Source organism: Molossus molossus, unplaced genomic scaffold (assembly GCF_014108415.1).
Source record: "Molossus molossus isolate mMolMol1 unplaced genomic scaffold, mMolMol1.p scaffold_m16_p_35, whole genome shotgun sequence".
In the NCBI taxonomy this organism is placed as follows: Eukaryota; Metazoa; Chordata; class Mammalia; order Chiroptera; family Molossidae; genus Molossus; species Molossus molossus.
Window position 1 is genome coordinate 298797 of NW_023425372.1, and position 14779 is coordinate 313575.

General features: G+C 58.4%; 1 protein-coding gene across 1 annotated transcript in view; it reads left to right on the forward strand.

The window, feature by feature from the left end:
* The window catches only part of TTLL10 (tubulin tyrosine ligase like 10), a 54244-nt gene extending 44220 nt beyond the window's left edge, over nt 1–10024 (forward strand). The window contains exons 14-18 of the mRNA XM_036281418.1: nt 620–791; nt 1263–1403; nt 8819–8935; nt 9234–9327; nt 9681–10024. Of these exons, the coding sequence (XP_036137311.1) occupies nt 620–791; nt 1263–1403; nt 8819–8935; nt 9234–9327; nt 9681–10024 (868 nt within the window). The remainder of the gene's footprint in view (nt 1–619; nt 792–1262; nt 1404–8818; nt 8936–9233; nt 9328–9680) is intronic.
* Nucleotides 10025–14779: the final 4755 nt, after the last annotated feature.

Below are 14779 nucleotides of genomic sequence, written 5' to 3' on the forward strand. Positions count from 1 at the left end.
CTGCCTGGGCACTGCCCCTCTGTCCTGCAGGAAGCCCAGCCAGGCAGCCGCAACCTTCAGGCCTGCAGCCAGAGCTGACTGCAGCCAGTCCCTCCTTCCACCCCTCTGCCTCTGGACAGGGTCCATACCCTAGTCTCATGCTGGGAGGCACGGTCATCTCAGAAAGGTCTCTCTGGATCTCCTCATCTGCCCTTTGTAAACCACAGTCCTGTCCCAGGGGCTGTCGGTCACCCTCCTCTCCAACGGCCATCCCAGGCTCTGGGTCTTCGGTCCTCCAGCTCCCTCCCTGCCTCTCCAGAACCACTCACTTCTAGGCCCAATGTCAGCATCCCCCCCCCTCCTCCAGGCAGTCCTCCCTGCCCGGGGCCTCATCTGCTTACACCCGCCAGGCGCCCAGTGAGAGCTGCAGCCTGAGCACCTCGGCCTCCAACGGGCTGAGACCCAGGGATCCTCTGTACTGTTCAGGCTCAGAAATGTGCCCCCAACCGACATGCACTCGGCCAGGGGAGGGAGTCCGCAGGTGGTGGGGGTACTGAGGAACTGGTCCAGGCTGGGTCGGGGCAAAGGGACACACACAGGCCAGGCTGGCGGTGTGCTCAGCCCTCCTGCGCCCACCCAGGTACATCAGCAATCCTCTGCTGCTGGAGGGGAAGAAGTTTGACGTGCGTTCCTACCTGCTCATCGCCTGCACCATGCCGTACATGATCTTCTTTGGCCACGGCTACGCTCGCCTCACCCTCAACCTGTACGACCCCTGTTCCGAAGACCTCAGTGGCCACCTGACCAACCAGGTGAGGACCCTCCCTGCAGCTTTGGGATGAGCTCACTGCTCAGGAACATCGAGGAGAGCCCAGCTGCAGACATGGCTCAGACCCAGAGGTGGTCCAGCCCCGGAGGTGGCCTGGGCTGCCCCTGCCTGCAGTTGGCATTGCCTCGCACCTTCAGCCACTGCAGGGCATCCTGGTGAAGTGGTTCCCTCTGAGTGAGGATGAGGTGTGGGGAGGGGGAGGAGCCGGGGGGTCTCTGTGGGGACCTCAGTGGAGATAACCTGTGGGCCAGAGGTCTTGGTGGAAGGTTCGTGCTGGGAGGAGCGTAGGCAGGATCCCCTGAGGATCAGGGGGACTTGGAAGCTGAGGAGGTCTCCATGGAAGAAGGTGTGGAGGAGGGTTGGCAGCAGGGCTGCTGCAGGATGTCCAGAGGGCAGGCACGGCTTCTCGGTGCTCTGGGGCGATGTCTCCAGGGGTCACATCACCTGCCCGTAGTTCATGCAGAAGAAGAGCCCCCTATATGTGCTCCTGAAGGAGGACACAGTGTGGAGCATGGAGCACCTCAACCGCTACATCAACGACAACTTCAGGCAGACCAAGGGCCTCCCCAGAGACTGGGTCTTCACTACCTTCACCGTGAGCTCCTCACCCAACCTCCATCTGGGGGGAAGGGCAAGGGTCAAGACCCCTTAGGGTACATGGGGTGGGGGCAGTGTTTCCCTCAGGACTGGACTGGGCACGAGGTATATGGACAATGTGGACACAGGGTGTGTCTGTACTACAGAGTGTGTCTCCATGGGTAACGGTGGACGCTGGCACCTGGAGGTGTCCCCGTCTCTCTCCCGTTTACAGTGTTTCACATTCCCACCAGCCGTGTGTGAAGGTTCCGGTTTCTCCACATCTTCGCCAGCACATTCTATTTTTTATTTTTTTAAGGGAAAGTTCTATTTTTTTACTTTTTTAAGGAAAAGTTGGCTGTGAAGTGGCATCTTATTGTGGGTTTAATTTGCATCTCGCTAACGATAATGATGTTGGGTGTCTCTTCCTGTGTTTATTGGCTATCGGTGTATCTGCTTTAGAAAACGTCCTACTCGGAGCCTCTGTCCTTCCTGTTATAGCTCTTTATGTGTTCTGGATGCTAGACCCTTGTCATGTGACCCGCAGACAGTTTCTCCTGTTCTGAGTTCTTTTCTCACTTTCTTAATGAGGTCCTTTTTTGAATAAAAGTTTTAGATTTTGATGAAGTCCAGTTTACCCGTCTTTTCTCTGGTTATTCATGCTTTTGAGGTCCTAGCTAAGAATCCATCGCCAAATCCAAGATTGGAAAGGTGCAGACATATGTTTTCTTTTAAACATTTTTTAGTTTAGCTCTTACCATTTTGAGTCATTATTTGTATAGGTTGTGAGGTAGGGATCCAACCTCATTCTTTTGCTGGTGGACATCCTATGTCCCAGCACCACGGTCAAAGGGACTGTTCTTGACACATTGCTGGGTTTCTTTCTGCCTCTTGGGGGAGTGTGTCCGTCCTTGAGCCAGGATCCCATTGCTTGGTTTGCAGGTGCTGAACCGCCCCTGCATTTCTGGGACAAATCTCGCCAGATGTACAGTAATTATCCTGCACATTTGCTGCAGGAGTTGGATTGGGACTTCACAGAGTACTTTTTGCGTCTACACGCATAAGCAATATGGGTCAAGAGCATTCTTTTCTTGTGTGTTTACGTTTTGGATGTGTTTCCTCCTCTTCTATTTTTGAAGAGTTTGTGAAAGTCTTGTATTCATTCTTTAAGTTTTGGGAAGACTTCACCAGCGAGGCCACCTGTTCTGGACTTTTCTATTGAGAAGGTTTGTTTGTTTATTTATTTATAACTCAACCTTTACTTGTTTTAGGTTATATTCAGATTTTCTGTTTCTTCTTGGCTCAGGTTTACTAGTTTGTCTTTCTAGGAATTGTCCATTTTTTCTGAGTTATCTAATTTGCTTAAAATACAATTGTTCTGCCCTGGTCGGTTTGGTTCAGCAGTTAGAGCCTCGGCCCACAGTCCAGAGAGACCCGGGTTCGGTTCCCGCTGGGGGCACATACCTCGGTTGCAGTTTGTCCCCGGCCCCAGTTGGGGTTGTGCAGGAGGCAGCCACTCGATGTGTCCCTTTCACGTCAATGTTTCTCTCTCCCTGTCTTCCTCTCTCTCCCTCCCACTCTGTCTGAACAAAAATGGGAGAATGTCCTCGGGTGAGGATTAAAAAATAAATAAATAAAATAAATAAAATACAATTGTTCTGCCCAGCCGGTGTGGCTCAGTGGTTGAGCACCGACCCATGCACCAAGAGGTTACCGGTTCGATTCCCGGTCAGGACACAGGCCCAGGTTGTGGGCCCGATACCCAGCGGGGGCCATGGAGGAGGCGGCCAATCAGTGTTCTCTCTCTTTGATGTTTCCATCTCTCTCCCTCTCCCTTCCTCTCTCTCTAAATATCAATAAAAAATAAAATAAAATACAATTGTTTTATGAACAGTTATAACCTTTGTTATACTCATGTTCACCTCTGTGTAAGGTCTTCCTTTCTTGATTTTAGTCATTTCTCTTTTCTTTTTTCCTCGGTCCATCTAGGCAGGAGTTTGTCCATTTTGTTGATCTTCTCGATGAGCCAGCTTTGGGTTTTGTTTACTTCTCTCTCGTGTCTCCTCTGCTCCACTCCACAGGCGTCCACTCCAGTCTACCTGCTTTGGCTTTTCCCTTCATTTTCTAGTTTCTCAGGGTTGAGGCTTAGTTCCCCATCTGAGGCCTTTCTTCCGCGGAACGTTGGTGTTTTGGCCACAGACGCCCTCTGGGCCCGGCTCTCGCTGCCGCTGCGGTGAGATTCTGCTGCTTTTGTTTGTGGCTTCACAGCACGTTCTTCTATCGCCACATATTTGTGAAGCTCCCAACTTTCCTTCTCACGCACGTCTACTCTCAGTCCACTGTGGTCCGAGAACAGTCTGCATGATTCCAGCCCTTCAAAGACATTCCTGAAACTTGTGTCCTAAAAAATGTCTGCCCTGGGGAATGTTCCCTGTGCCCTTGAGAAGAATGTGTGTCCGCTGTCAGGTCTCGCTGATTTATGGTTCCGTTCAAGCCCGGCCGGGGTGGCTCAGGGGTTGAGCGTCGACCCAGCACCAAGAGGTCGCTGGTTTGATTCCCGGTCAGGGCACATGCCCAGGTTGTGGGAGCAATCCCCAGTGGGGGGCGTGCAGGAGGCAGCCAGCCGATGTTCTCTCTCATTGATGTTTCTCTCCCTCCCTCTCCCTCCCTCTCCAAAAAATCAATAAAGAAAAATAAATTATAGTTTTGTTCAAGTCTGCTATGTGCTGCCTGATCTGTCTATATGTCTATCCATCGTGGGAAGTGGGTGTTGGAGTCTCCAACTATTATTGTTGCATTGTCTGTGTCTCCCTGCAGCTCTGTTGGTTTTTATTGAACGTAGTCAGAGGCTCTTTTGGTAGGTGCCTATATGTTTATAATTACTCCATCTTGACTCATCACTGTAGAAGGCACTTTTGAATATCCTCCGTTTTTGTCGTAACATCTGTTCTCGCTGATGCTAGTACAGCCATTCCAGCTCTCCTCTGGCTGCTGTTTGCTGACGATACCTTTTCCCACCTTCTTACCTTCAACCTGTCTGTGTCTCGGAAGCTGAAGTCGCACGGTGCCTCAAGGGGCTTTCCTGCGCTTGGCCAGGCTCCGTCTTTTATCTGGAAAGTTTGACTTGCATCGGACGTAACTGCTGATAGGGCGGGATTTCCACCTGCTTCCTGCTATTTGTCTCGTTTGCCCGTCAGTTCTCCTGTCACCGCCTCCTCTTGTGTTACATAGAAATGCACTTTGTAATGCTGCCTTTGTACAGTCATTTCCTTTTTCTTTTTTTCTTTTTTTTAAATATTTTTTTTTTTATCCTCATCTGAGGACATTTTTCCATTTTTTATTCAGACAGAGCAGGAGGGAGAGAGGGGAAGAGAGAGAGAGAGAAACATCGATGTGAAAGGGACACATCGAGTGGCTGCCACCCGCACGACCCAACCAGGGCCGCGGACAAACTGCAACCGAGGTACGTGCCCTTAGCGGGAACCGAACCCGGGTCTCTCCGGACCGCAGGCCGATAATTTAACCGCTGAGCCAAACCGGCCAGGGCTCCTTTTTCTTATTTAATCCTCACCCTAGGACATTTTCGCATTTTTGTTTCAGGCAAAGTGGGGGGCGGGGGGAGAGAGAGAGAAAGAGAGAGAAACATTGACATGAAAGGGACACATCGAGTGGCTGCCACCCACATGACCCAACCAGGGCCGGGGACAAACTGCAACCGAGGTACATGCCCTTAGTGGGAACCAAACCCGGGTCTCTCTGGACTGCAGACCAACGCTCTAACCGCTGAGCCAAACCAGCCAGGGCTACAGTCATTTCTTTTCCTCTATAGTTTTTAGTTCTTTTCTTAGCTGTTGTCCTGGGGATGTCTATTAACATCTCAATGTATAGCAATTTCGTTTGGGTTAATACCAAATTAATTTCAACAGTATAAAAAATGGTTCCTACACAGCTCCAACCTCTCTTTATGCTGTTTGTGTTTTTTTTTTTTTTTTTATCCTCACCCGAGGATATTTTTCCATTTTTTGTACAGATAGAGGGGGAGGGAGAGAGAGGAAGGGAGAGAGAGAGAGAGAGAAACATCGACGTGAAGGGACACATCGAGTGGCTGCCACCCTCACGACCAATCAGGGCCGGGGACAAACTGCAACCAAAGTACGTGCCCTTAGCGGGAACCGAACCCGGGTCTCTCCGGACCGCAGGCCGACGCTCTAACCGCTGAGCCAAACCGGCCAGGGCTGTGTTTTTTTTTTTTAATCCTCACCCGAGGATAGTTTTTCATTTCTCTTCAGATAGAGTGAGGGAGAGAGAGAGAGAGAGAGAGAGAGAGAAACATCGATGTGAGAGAGACACACAGGCTGGTTGCCTCCCCCATGACCCTGACTGGGGCTGGGGGTTGAACCTGCAACCAAGGTTCATGCCCTTGGCAGGGAATCGAACCTGAGACTCTTGGGTCTGCAGGCTGACGCTCCAGCTGCTGAGTCGCACCGGCCAACCCATACTGTCACATACTTAACAATGTGATTATCCTTCCGGTGCTCTTTATTTTTCACGTGAATTCGAGTTATTTTCTAGTGACCTTTTATTTCAGCCTGAAAATCTGTGGGCCAGTTCTAGTGATGACTTATTTACTTATTTATTTTTAAATCTGGAAAGGTCTTCATTTCCCCTTCGTTTTTGAAGGGTGGTTTTGCTGGATGTGGAATTCTCGGCTGACAGGTCTGTTCTTTCCACCCAAATGTGCCAGATGCTGCCTTCAGGACCCTGTGGTGTCTTGGTGCTGGGTCAATGCTCCACCGGTGAGCCACACCACCGGGCATGGACCCTGTGGTGTCTGATCATGTCCCTGAGGCTGCCCCGGAAGGAGTCCCTTCTCTCCTCCGGTCCGTGGGCGGATGCTCTAACTGCTGAGCCAAACCAGCCAGGCACGAGTCCCTTCTCTGCGGACGTGAACAGTCTCGTCTTGCCTGTGCTGGGGTGGACCTCATCCTATTTGAGTTCATCCTCTTTGGAGCTCACTGACGTTCTTGGACGCGTGGATTGTTTTCCATCACACTTGGCAACTTTTCTGTCATCATGACCTCAGATATCCTCCCTGCCTCTTCCTCTCCGTCTGGGATGCCCACTGTGCTTGCTGGTCTGCCTGGTGGTGCCCTCGGGTCCCTGCGGCTTTGTTTGTCCTTCCTTCCTTCCTTCCTTCCTTCCTTCCTCCCTTCCTTCCTTCCTTCCTTCCTTCCTTCCTTCCTTCCTTCCTTCCTCTCTCCGTCCCTCACGCTGGATCGTGTCATTACACTTCCATCATTACACTTCCCAACTCCAGAATTTCTTCTTGCTCCCTTTTATAATGTATACCTCTTCCCTGGTATCCTCCATTGGGTAAGACATCGTTCTCACAGTTTTCCATCATCCTTTTCAAGTGAGGTTCTCCAGGGGGGCCCCAGACAGGGCACCGCAAATAACTACAACTCTCTGCAAGCCAGGCCTGGTCCTGCTGTCTTCCAGGCGGCCCTGAGGGGGCAGTGGGGGACAAAACTGACCGGGGCAACTTCAAATGCCACCAAGCTCCCTGTTCTTACCAGGATGCAAGAATTTTGTTGTTGTTGTTAATCCTCACCCAAGGATATTTTTCCATTGATTTTTATAGACAGAGTGGAAGGGAAGGAGGGAGAGGGATAGAGAGAAACATTGATGTGAGAGAGATACATTGATCGGTTGCCTCCCGCATGACCCCCGACAAGGGCTGGGGATCGAACCTGCAACCCAGGTACATGCCCTAACCACAACTGAGCTCCCGCCTCGGCACCAGACCGATGCTCTAACCACGGAGCCAAACCAGCCAGGGCTCGAGGTTTTTCTTGAATAAGCACTTCTCAAGGTGCCGCAAGCCTCATTGATTTCCAGAGCTCTGAGGTTTATTCTGACCGGTTTGCCCGCTTTTTGAGTGGCCTGTTTGCAGACGTCCTTCCTCTGGCCTTGTCACTGGGGGGGCCGCCTCTCCCTGCCCCTGAAACACTCAAGGCCACAGTGCCCTTCACACTGCCAAACCCAGGGGTCAGTTCCCAGCCCTCTTCATGCTTGACCTGCCAGCCACTCTGGACAGAGCTGCTCGCGCCCTTTGCTCTTCCCGTGGCTCCCAGGGCCTGTCCCCGCCTCCCCGGCCCCTGTGCCGGCCCTCATCTCCCAGCCTCTGCTCCCTGGAGGCCCAGGGCCTCGCTGCTCTGCTCTCTGACCACACCCGCTGGTGGTCAAAGTCCCCTGGCTTCAAATCCCATCTCCGTGCTTAAGAGTCCATATTTCAACACCCGGCCCTGACCTCGCTCCTGAACTTGAGCCTTACAGCCCATGGCTGTCAACGCCCCAGCTGCAGCCCGGAGGCCGCTCAGACTCCGTGGTCCTCCTGCCCCTTCTTGGTTGACGGGAGCTCTGTCCTTCCCGATCCCAGACCAAACACCTCGGATAAACCTCATTCCTCTTTCCATCCACCACTTGGCTGGGCTCCGCCCCAGAATATATTCAGAGCCCATCCCCCCGCCGCTAGCTGCCCCAGCCACCACCGTTTCACCTGGACTGTGGCGACGGCTTTCCAGCCCCTCCGGTCTCTGAGCCTGCTAGGGCATGGGTCACGTGTGCCCCCTGTGCCCACTCTCCAACCGCTCTGATCTCGGTGAAAGGCAGGGTCCTCCCCCGCCCCACGCCCCACCGTGTGGCCGGCAGCATCCTCGTCCTGGCCCCCTGCCCCCCCTGCCCCCTGCAGCCACCGCAGCGTCTCTGCTCCTCCAGCAGCTCAGGCACCGCTGACCGGTGCCCACCTCCCCGCACCTCCTTCCAGTCTGCAGGCCTTGCTCACTCTCTCCTCAGTGAGGCCCACCCAGACCAGACCCCTCCTTACATCACAAAAGCCACCCCCAAGCCTCATCCCCACGCCAACTCCATCTCCCCGCCAGCATGTGTTCCTTCCTGCGCAAAGTGCGTGACAATGCGCGGGCCAGGTGTGTGGTCTGCCTCAACGCTACGCGTGCTCTGTGCACGGCAGCACCTCACAGGTCCTCTGCACTCTGTGCCCGCACCTGCCCCACAGCCCGAGCCCCACGTGCGTGTCCAGTGAAAGGAGAGGGGCCGTACACCTGCTTCACACTCCGAGAGTGAAAATGTGGGCAGGTGTGGCTGTGCAGGTGCGGACACAGGTGTGGCTGTGCGTGAGGACACAGGTGTGGCTGTGCGTGAGGACACAGGTGTGGCTGTGCGTGAGGACACAGGTGTGGCTGTGCAGGTGCGGACACAGGTGTGGCTGTGCGTGAGGACACAGGTGTGGCTGTGCGTGAGGACACAGGCGGGACTGTAGGGGAGGCGCAGGTGAGCCTGAGGGGAGCGGTGTGGCTGTGGCTGTTGGGCCCGGGAGGTACAGAGCCAGCCCCTCCCTCCCTGCCCCTCCGACAGGCGCAGATGCAGCAGATCATGGTCCACTGCTTCCTGGCTGTCAAGTCCAAGCTGGAGTGCAAACTGGGCTACTTCGACCTCATTGGCTGTGACTTCTTGATCGACGACAACTTCAAGGTGTTGAGGCGTCCCAGGGGGCGGGGCCTGTAGGCAGGTGGAGGAGGCAGGGGCGACCGTGACCACCCAGGCAGCCAGACCTCCCCAAGCCCTGGGGGTGTTGTGTCCAATCAGGCTTTGCCCGTCCTGCAGCTGGGGCAGCCTCCAAGGCCAGACCTCAGACCCTTGGGCAAATGTGGGGAGTGAGGCAGAGAAAGCAGCCACCTGCCCAGGGTCACCTGGCTTAACGGAGCAGAGCCTCCGCCTCCTGCTGGCCAAGTAGTAGGTGGGGAAGGACACTGACCAATGTTGGGCCCAGGTGTGGCTGCTAGAGATGAACTCCAATCCTGCGCTGCACACCAACTGTGAGGTCCTGAAGGAGGTGATTCCTGGCGTCGTCATGGAGACCCTGGGTGAGTCTCCCACAGGTCCCTGGACTGTCCACGCCCCTCTGCTGCCTGCCCTGACGTGCATGAGCGCCCCTTCTTCTCCCCTAGTTCAGATGCCCACAGACCGACCCTCAACATCCCAAGCACCAGGGTATCAACCCAGGCCCCACAGAAAAAGAATGGGGCCCCAACCTCCCCACAGTGCCCACCCACACCCCACCGGACCTGGGCCCCACCCCCCACCACTCCCTCACCTCCTCTGTCCCCGGCCCTGCAAACATGATGTTGGAGAGACTGGGCTCCGCACGCACCCCCACCCACACACACACACACCCCCGACGATGCTCTCCACCCCCGCTTGCCGCTGCTTCCCCCAGACCTGGCGCTGGAGACCTTCCAGAAGAGCCTGTGCGGCCAGAGGATGGTGCCTCTGCTGTCGCAGCGCCGCTTCGTGCTCTTACACAACGGGGAGACGGATGTCTGGCCGCGCCTGGTGGGCTCCCCAAGCGGCCCCCGCCTGGCGCCCCGACCCTGCCAGGCCGCGCCTGCGTCCCCGGCGCCCCTGGCCCGCGCGGCGGACAGGCCGGGCGCGCGCAGGCCAGGGGAGCCCCGCTCCGCGCAGGTTCGCCCCCGGAACACCGAGCGGCCGCGAGCGGACCCCAAGGACCCGGCCGAGGAGCACCACGAGGAGCGCAGGCCCGAGGACCACCGCGGCTCCTAGCGCCGCCCGCGCCCTCTCAGACCTATAAAGGCTACTTTGTTACAAACGCCAACGGGTCAGGGTCCTGCTGTCTGGACGTCCCCTGGGTCTGCGCCTTTCGCTCGGCCACCGCCCTCCTCCCGGCTGGGACCCGCCCTCGGGAGGCACAGGTGGAGGGATGGGGTGGCCTGTCCTGCAGGACGGGGAGATGAGCCCCCACAGCCCCTGCTCTGCTCATCCCGGGGCTGCCTCCATCGTGGGCCCCCGCCCGCCCCGGGGCTCCCTCCCATCACCCTGTGTCCAGGACCCGACGCAGAACCCACAGTTTGGCTCTGTGATCCCCAGGAAAGGTGTCTGGTGCCCTCCTGGATCCCCAAAGGACGGCCCCCTTAACCCAGATTGTTCCTCAGACCCCCTGCCAGGCCTTCCCCCCAACTCTCTTCCTCATCTCAGCCCCAGACACGGTTTCTGCCTGGGCCTTGGAACCCCAGGGCCCTGCACTTCCTGCCCCCCAGCAGCCCTGACTTCCAAGCAGGCAGGGCCCGGAGGACACCCAGCCAAGGCAGGACCCTGCCCTGAAGGACACGCTGGCCAACAGTGGGCCCACCCTTGCATCCCTGTGGGGCCTGGGCGTTTCCATGGGCCCAGCCCCAAGGTTTCGGGGTGATTCAGGACCTCTGATGTGTCCAAGCACCCTGCCCCTAAGTGTCCAGACCAGCTATAATCCCCTCCCCACCTCTGCACCCCCCACTCCCAGCCACTCTGTACCCACCCCAGTCCAGCCCCAGGGTCCAGACAGCCGGCCTTAGGCCCACCCCAGTTTGCACCCCCTCCTCCTGTGCTCCCTCACCTGCCCTGCTCACCTCTCCCAGTGGTCAGCCAAGTGGCAAATGCTCCTGACCCACCCACCCTTCTGACCTCGAATCCGACCCAGACATCAGTGGCCTAGGCAGGGGGCGCTGCGGGACCCCCTGTGCGCTCTGTCACGGAGCTCTGGCTGGGGCCACCCCCCCCCCCCCCCCCCGACTCCATGGGGAAGGCAGCTGGATTCCGAGGGACGCAACCGCTACAGCACCGCCAGAGGGCGCTGTGCACCACGTCCCACTGGAGCCGGGGCGAGGAAGGCGGGAACTGGGGCTCAGACAGGTTGCAGCCGGGGCGGGGGCGGGGCAGGGGCCAGAGCCAGGGTCCAACCTGTGCAATCCCTCAGCCCGCCCAGCGCCTGCACCCCCAGCACCCTCATCGCCCTTCTGCTCCTGGAGTGTGGGGCGCCCAGGCAAGAGGCACGCACTTGTCGCTGCTGCCAGGAGCCTCCAGCCTGGTGTTCTCTCCATGAAGGGCCATGCTGGGGGGCTGCCTGCTCTGTGCCCGAGGCTGGGGTGGGTGGAGACCGGCCTCCATCGGAAAGGGGGCCTCCTGGGCGAGCTGAGTGCACGGTCTTTGTAAAACCCACACCTGGGCCTTGGGGTCCCGGCCATGTTCCCTGTGGCATCCAGGCTGCTGCACGGCTGTGCTACCTCGGGGCCCCCTCTCGATCTGCCCGCGGGGCCTCTGCACCCCCTGTCTCAGCTCACAGATGTCAGCACCCCTCCCTTACATTCACCCACCCTGCGAGTCCCTGCCTTCGGGTCCTCTGCCCACACGGTTGTCGGCGTGGCCCGTGGTGGCATCAGCGCTGTCCCGGCACATTCGGACTCCGTCAGGGAGCTGCCCCGTGGCTGTGGGCCCCGTGGGTGGCCGGAGTCCTCAGGGAGATGCTGTCCCTGCCGCCTCTGCCAACCCTGGACCCTGAGTGTGTGCAATGACCTACGGGGACCTGTGATGTGACAAGAAGTGCACATTGGCAGAGCAGCCTGCCCTATCCTGACAGCACCCCTATCCCAGGGCTCCCCCAAAGGCCTGGGCCACCTGCAGCTCCTAGGTCCCTAGGACCCTTGAGGGCCCGAATGTCCAATGAGGATTCCTGAGAGCCACTGCGGTTGGTTCACCCCCAAAGGTGATGCCACACCCCCGGCCCCACCAGCCCACATTCAGGACCTTAAGGACCCAGGGAAAGGCAGGCAGGAGATGGGGTCTGAGGAGCTGTGGGCACATGGGGCACATGGGCACCTGCAGATAGGAGGTGCCCTCCCAATACTCAAACAGGGTGGGTGGCAACCACAGCGGAGGCGCTGAGACCCCTGCTGTGGCGGGGGAGGGGTGGTGCCCAGTGCCCAGCACAGGGACGCTAGGCACTGCACTCGGCCAAGTGCAAGCCACTGAAAGCTGTCGTGGGCCCACTCTTCCCCTCCCCCTGTTGCCCCACACACTCCCTTTCTCTCTTCCTCCGCCCTCTCCCTGTCCTCTCCAGGGGTCCTGCTGGTGGGCGGAAAACTCAGGCAATACCTTTCATCTGCAGAAAGTTCAGGGGTCAGGTTGCCCTCGACTCTGGGGCAGGCACACCTCAGGACACCTGGCGGCACCAGGGACCTGCAGAGCCCCCTGCACTGTCCTGGAACCAGGAGGTGTTGGTGCCCAGTTTTGTCTAGGATGGACCTCCTCCCCGCCCCCACCGGGGGTCTCTGCGGGGTTCCCACGCTGGCTGAGTGCCAACCTCAGCAGTGGACAGGGCAGGGGCCTTCTCCAGGCGGGGAAGGGGGTGCTGGGTGAGGAGCTGCTGTGGCCGGAAGCACTTCTGAGAACAGATGGCCTCTGGATCCTTATCTGAGGCTGAACTCCAACCCCAGGGGAGGGGCTGTGGTTTTCCGGAACATCTGGAGAGCTTCTCCAGTGGGTAGGGGTTCTCAGGGTGTATAGCTTCAGCTTGGGGGTTCTTGGGCTCCATAGTCCCGGAAATCAGACCAGGTTACCAGCCTCTGAGGAGGCTGGGCTGAGGGGGAGGGGGAGGGGGCCTCTCAGCGCCTTCTCTCAGCACCAGTCCCCCACCTGCCTTTCCCCACAGCCAGCACCCCAGTGTCCTCGGCACCCTGCCCTGGGCACTGCCCCCCACTACCTGTCCACGTTTCCCGCCTCTGAACCTTGAGCTGCTCAGGCCTCCCCTCCCCAAACTCCTGGGCTGCCTCCGAACACCCACAGCCCCGTCTCCACCGGACCCCCAGCCTCAGCACCGTGCACAGCCCCTTGTCACCGCAGAGTTTGAGTTGGGGCACAGCAGAGCCAGGCCAAGCTTGCCAATCATGGGATCCTGGCAGCTCAGAGGAGACCTGAGCAGAGACATGAGCTGGAGGGAGGGCAGATGGAGGTGGGGGGACCTGGGGTGGAGGGACACTCCCCAAGCCCTCCCGAAGCCCCAGCTTCCTGGGACTGACCCCTCCCACCCCTCCAAGGGCCTTGGTGCCCTGGAATCCCCCAAGGCGGTGCATGGGCTGCTGGCTTCCGGGTACTGGTGCCTCCTCCTACGCAGGCGGCTCAGGAGGAGTTTCCGCGCTGAGTCAGTCCTACCGCCCACCCAGAGGCCCCTCATGACCGTGGTGTGGGCAAGTCACAGTGACTTCTATGGAAAGTCCTCAGATGACCTGACTTCCAACCCCTCCCAGGAGGGCTGAGTGAGGGTCCCCGGAGCAGCCGCAGCAGGCACCTAGGGAGGGTCTGAGACAGCCGTGAGCACCGGGTGCCTGTCTGTGGGGGTGGAGCAGTCAAGTGACCCCGGTGACAAGAGCAAGCCTCAAGCTTCCGGAAGGGGGCGAAGGCTGGCAGGACGGGAGACCCGCCCGGAGACAGGCGCATCAGGAGCGTGGCAGGCAGGTCTAAGCCGCTCCCGCTCCGTGGGCTCTCCCGGGACATGTCTCCCAGATGCCCAGCCAGCCCACCTGCATGTCCTTATTTCTTAGCTAATTCACCTGGACACTCACCAGGGACGTGGGCTCCGTGGATGTGCCCAGGGCCGGGGATCCAGTGGGCACAGAACAGGGCCCAAGGATAAGTATTTCCCAAGTGAGTGAAGTCATGAAGCTCTCCACACCCTCCTCTCTGGGGTAAAATGAGCTGGGCTATGCCAGGGTGGGGCGATGCCCTGGGTGGGACACACCCAGAGTTCCTCTCTCCTCTGCCTACCTGCTGTGAGCAGTACCCACCTGGCCCACTGTCCGTGGGGACGGGGTGGGTGAGAGCGAATGAGTCAAGAGGGCTCTACTTGCAGCATGCGTGGAGGGGCGGGCAGGGGCCGCTGAAGCAAGTAGGTGCATTTAGGCTGCAGGCAGGTGGCCAGGTATGCGAGCGCCTGGAGGCGCTGCTCTGAGACGGGTCTCCACTGGCCTCCCTGCCACACCCCGGACGACCGTGCCAACAAGTCCTTATCAGACCTGCCCGGAGGCGGGGAGGGTGCTCTCGCCCCCACTGGGAGGAACCCCAGAAGCACGCTCCGAGGGAGACAGGTCGGTGAGTTGGTGGAGGCCAGCAGCAGGACCTGGGGAGAGGGCCGGGGCCCGAAGCCCGCCAGGCTGAGACTGCCCACCGCCCACCAGGAAGTGCCGAGTGCAGAGACACCTCACCCTTGACTTTGGGCCCAGATGACACAGGCTCTGGACCCAGCTGTCCTGGTGCGCTGGCAGGCTGCCGAGGATGGGACTGGTCCCTGCCCCAACATGGTTTCACTTCTGCTCTCAACCCAACCACACCTAGTCTGGGAGGGACTGTGGGCACAGGGGGAGGCCCTGCAGCGCATGCCCCCCGTCCCTGTCCCTGCCCCCCAGCACACATCCACTCGGGTCACTGACACGTTTATTGAGCACCACCTGCATCCAGGTCCTGGGCTGGGTAGAGCCTCCTGTCTGGTAG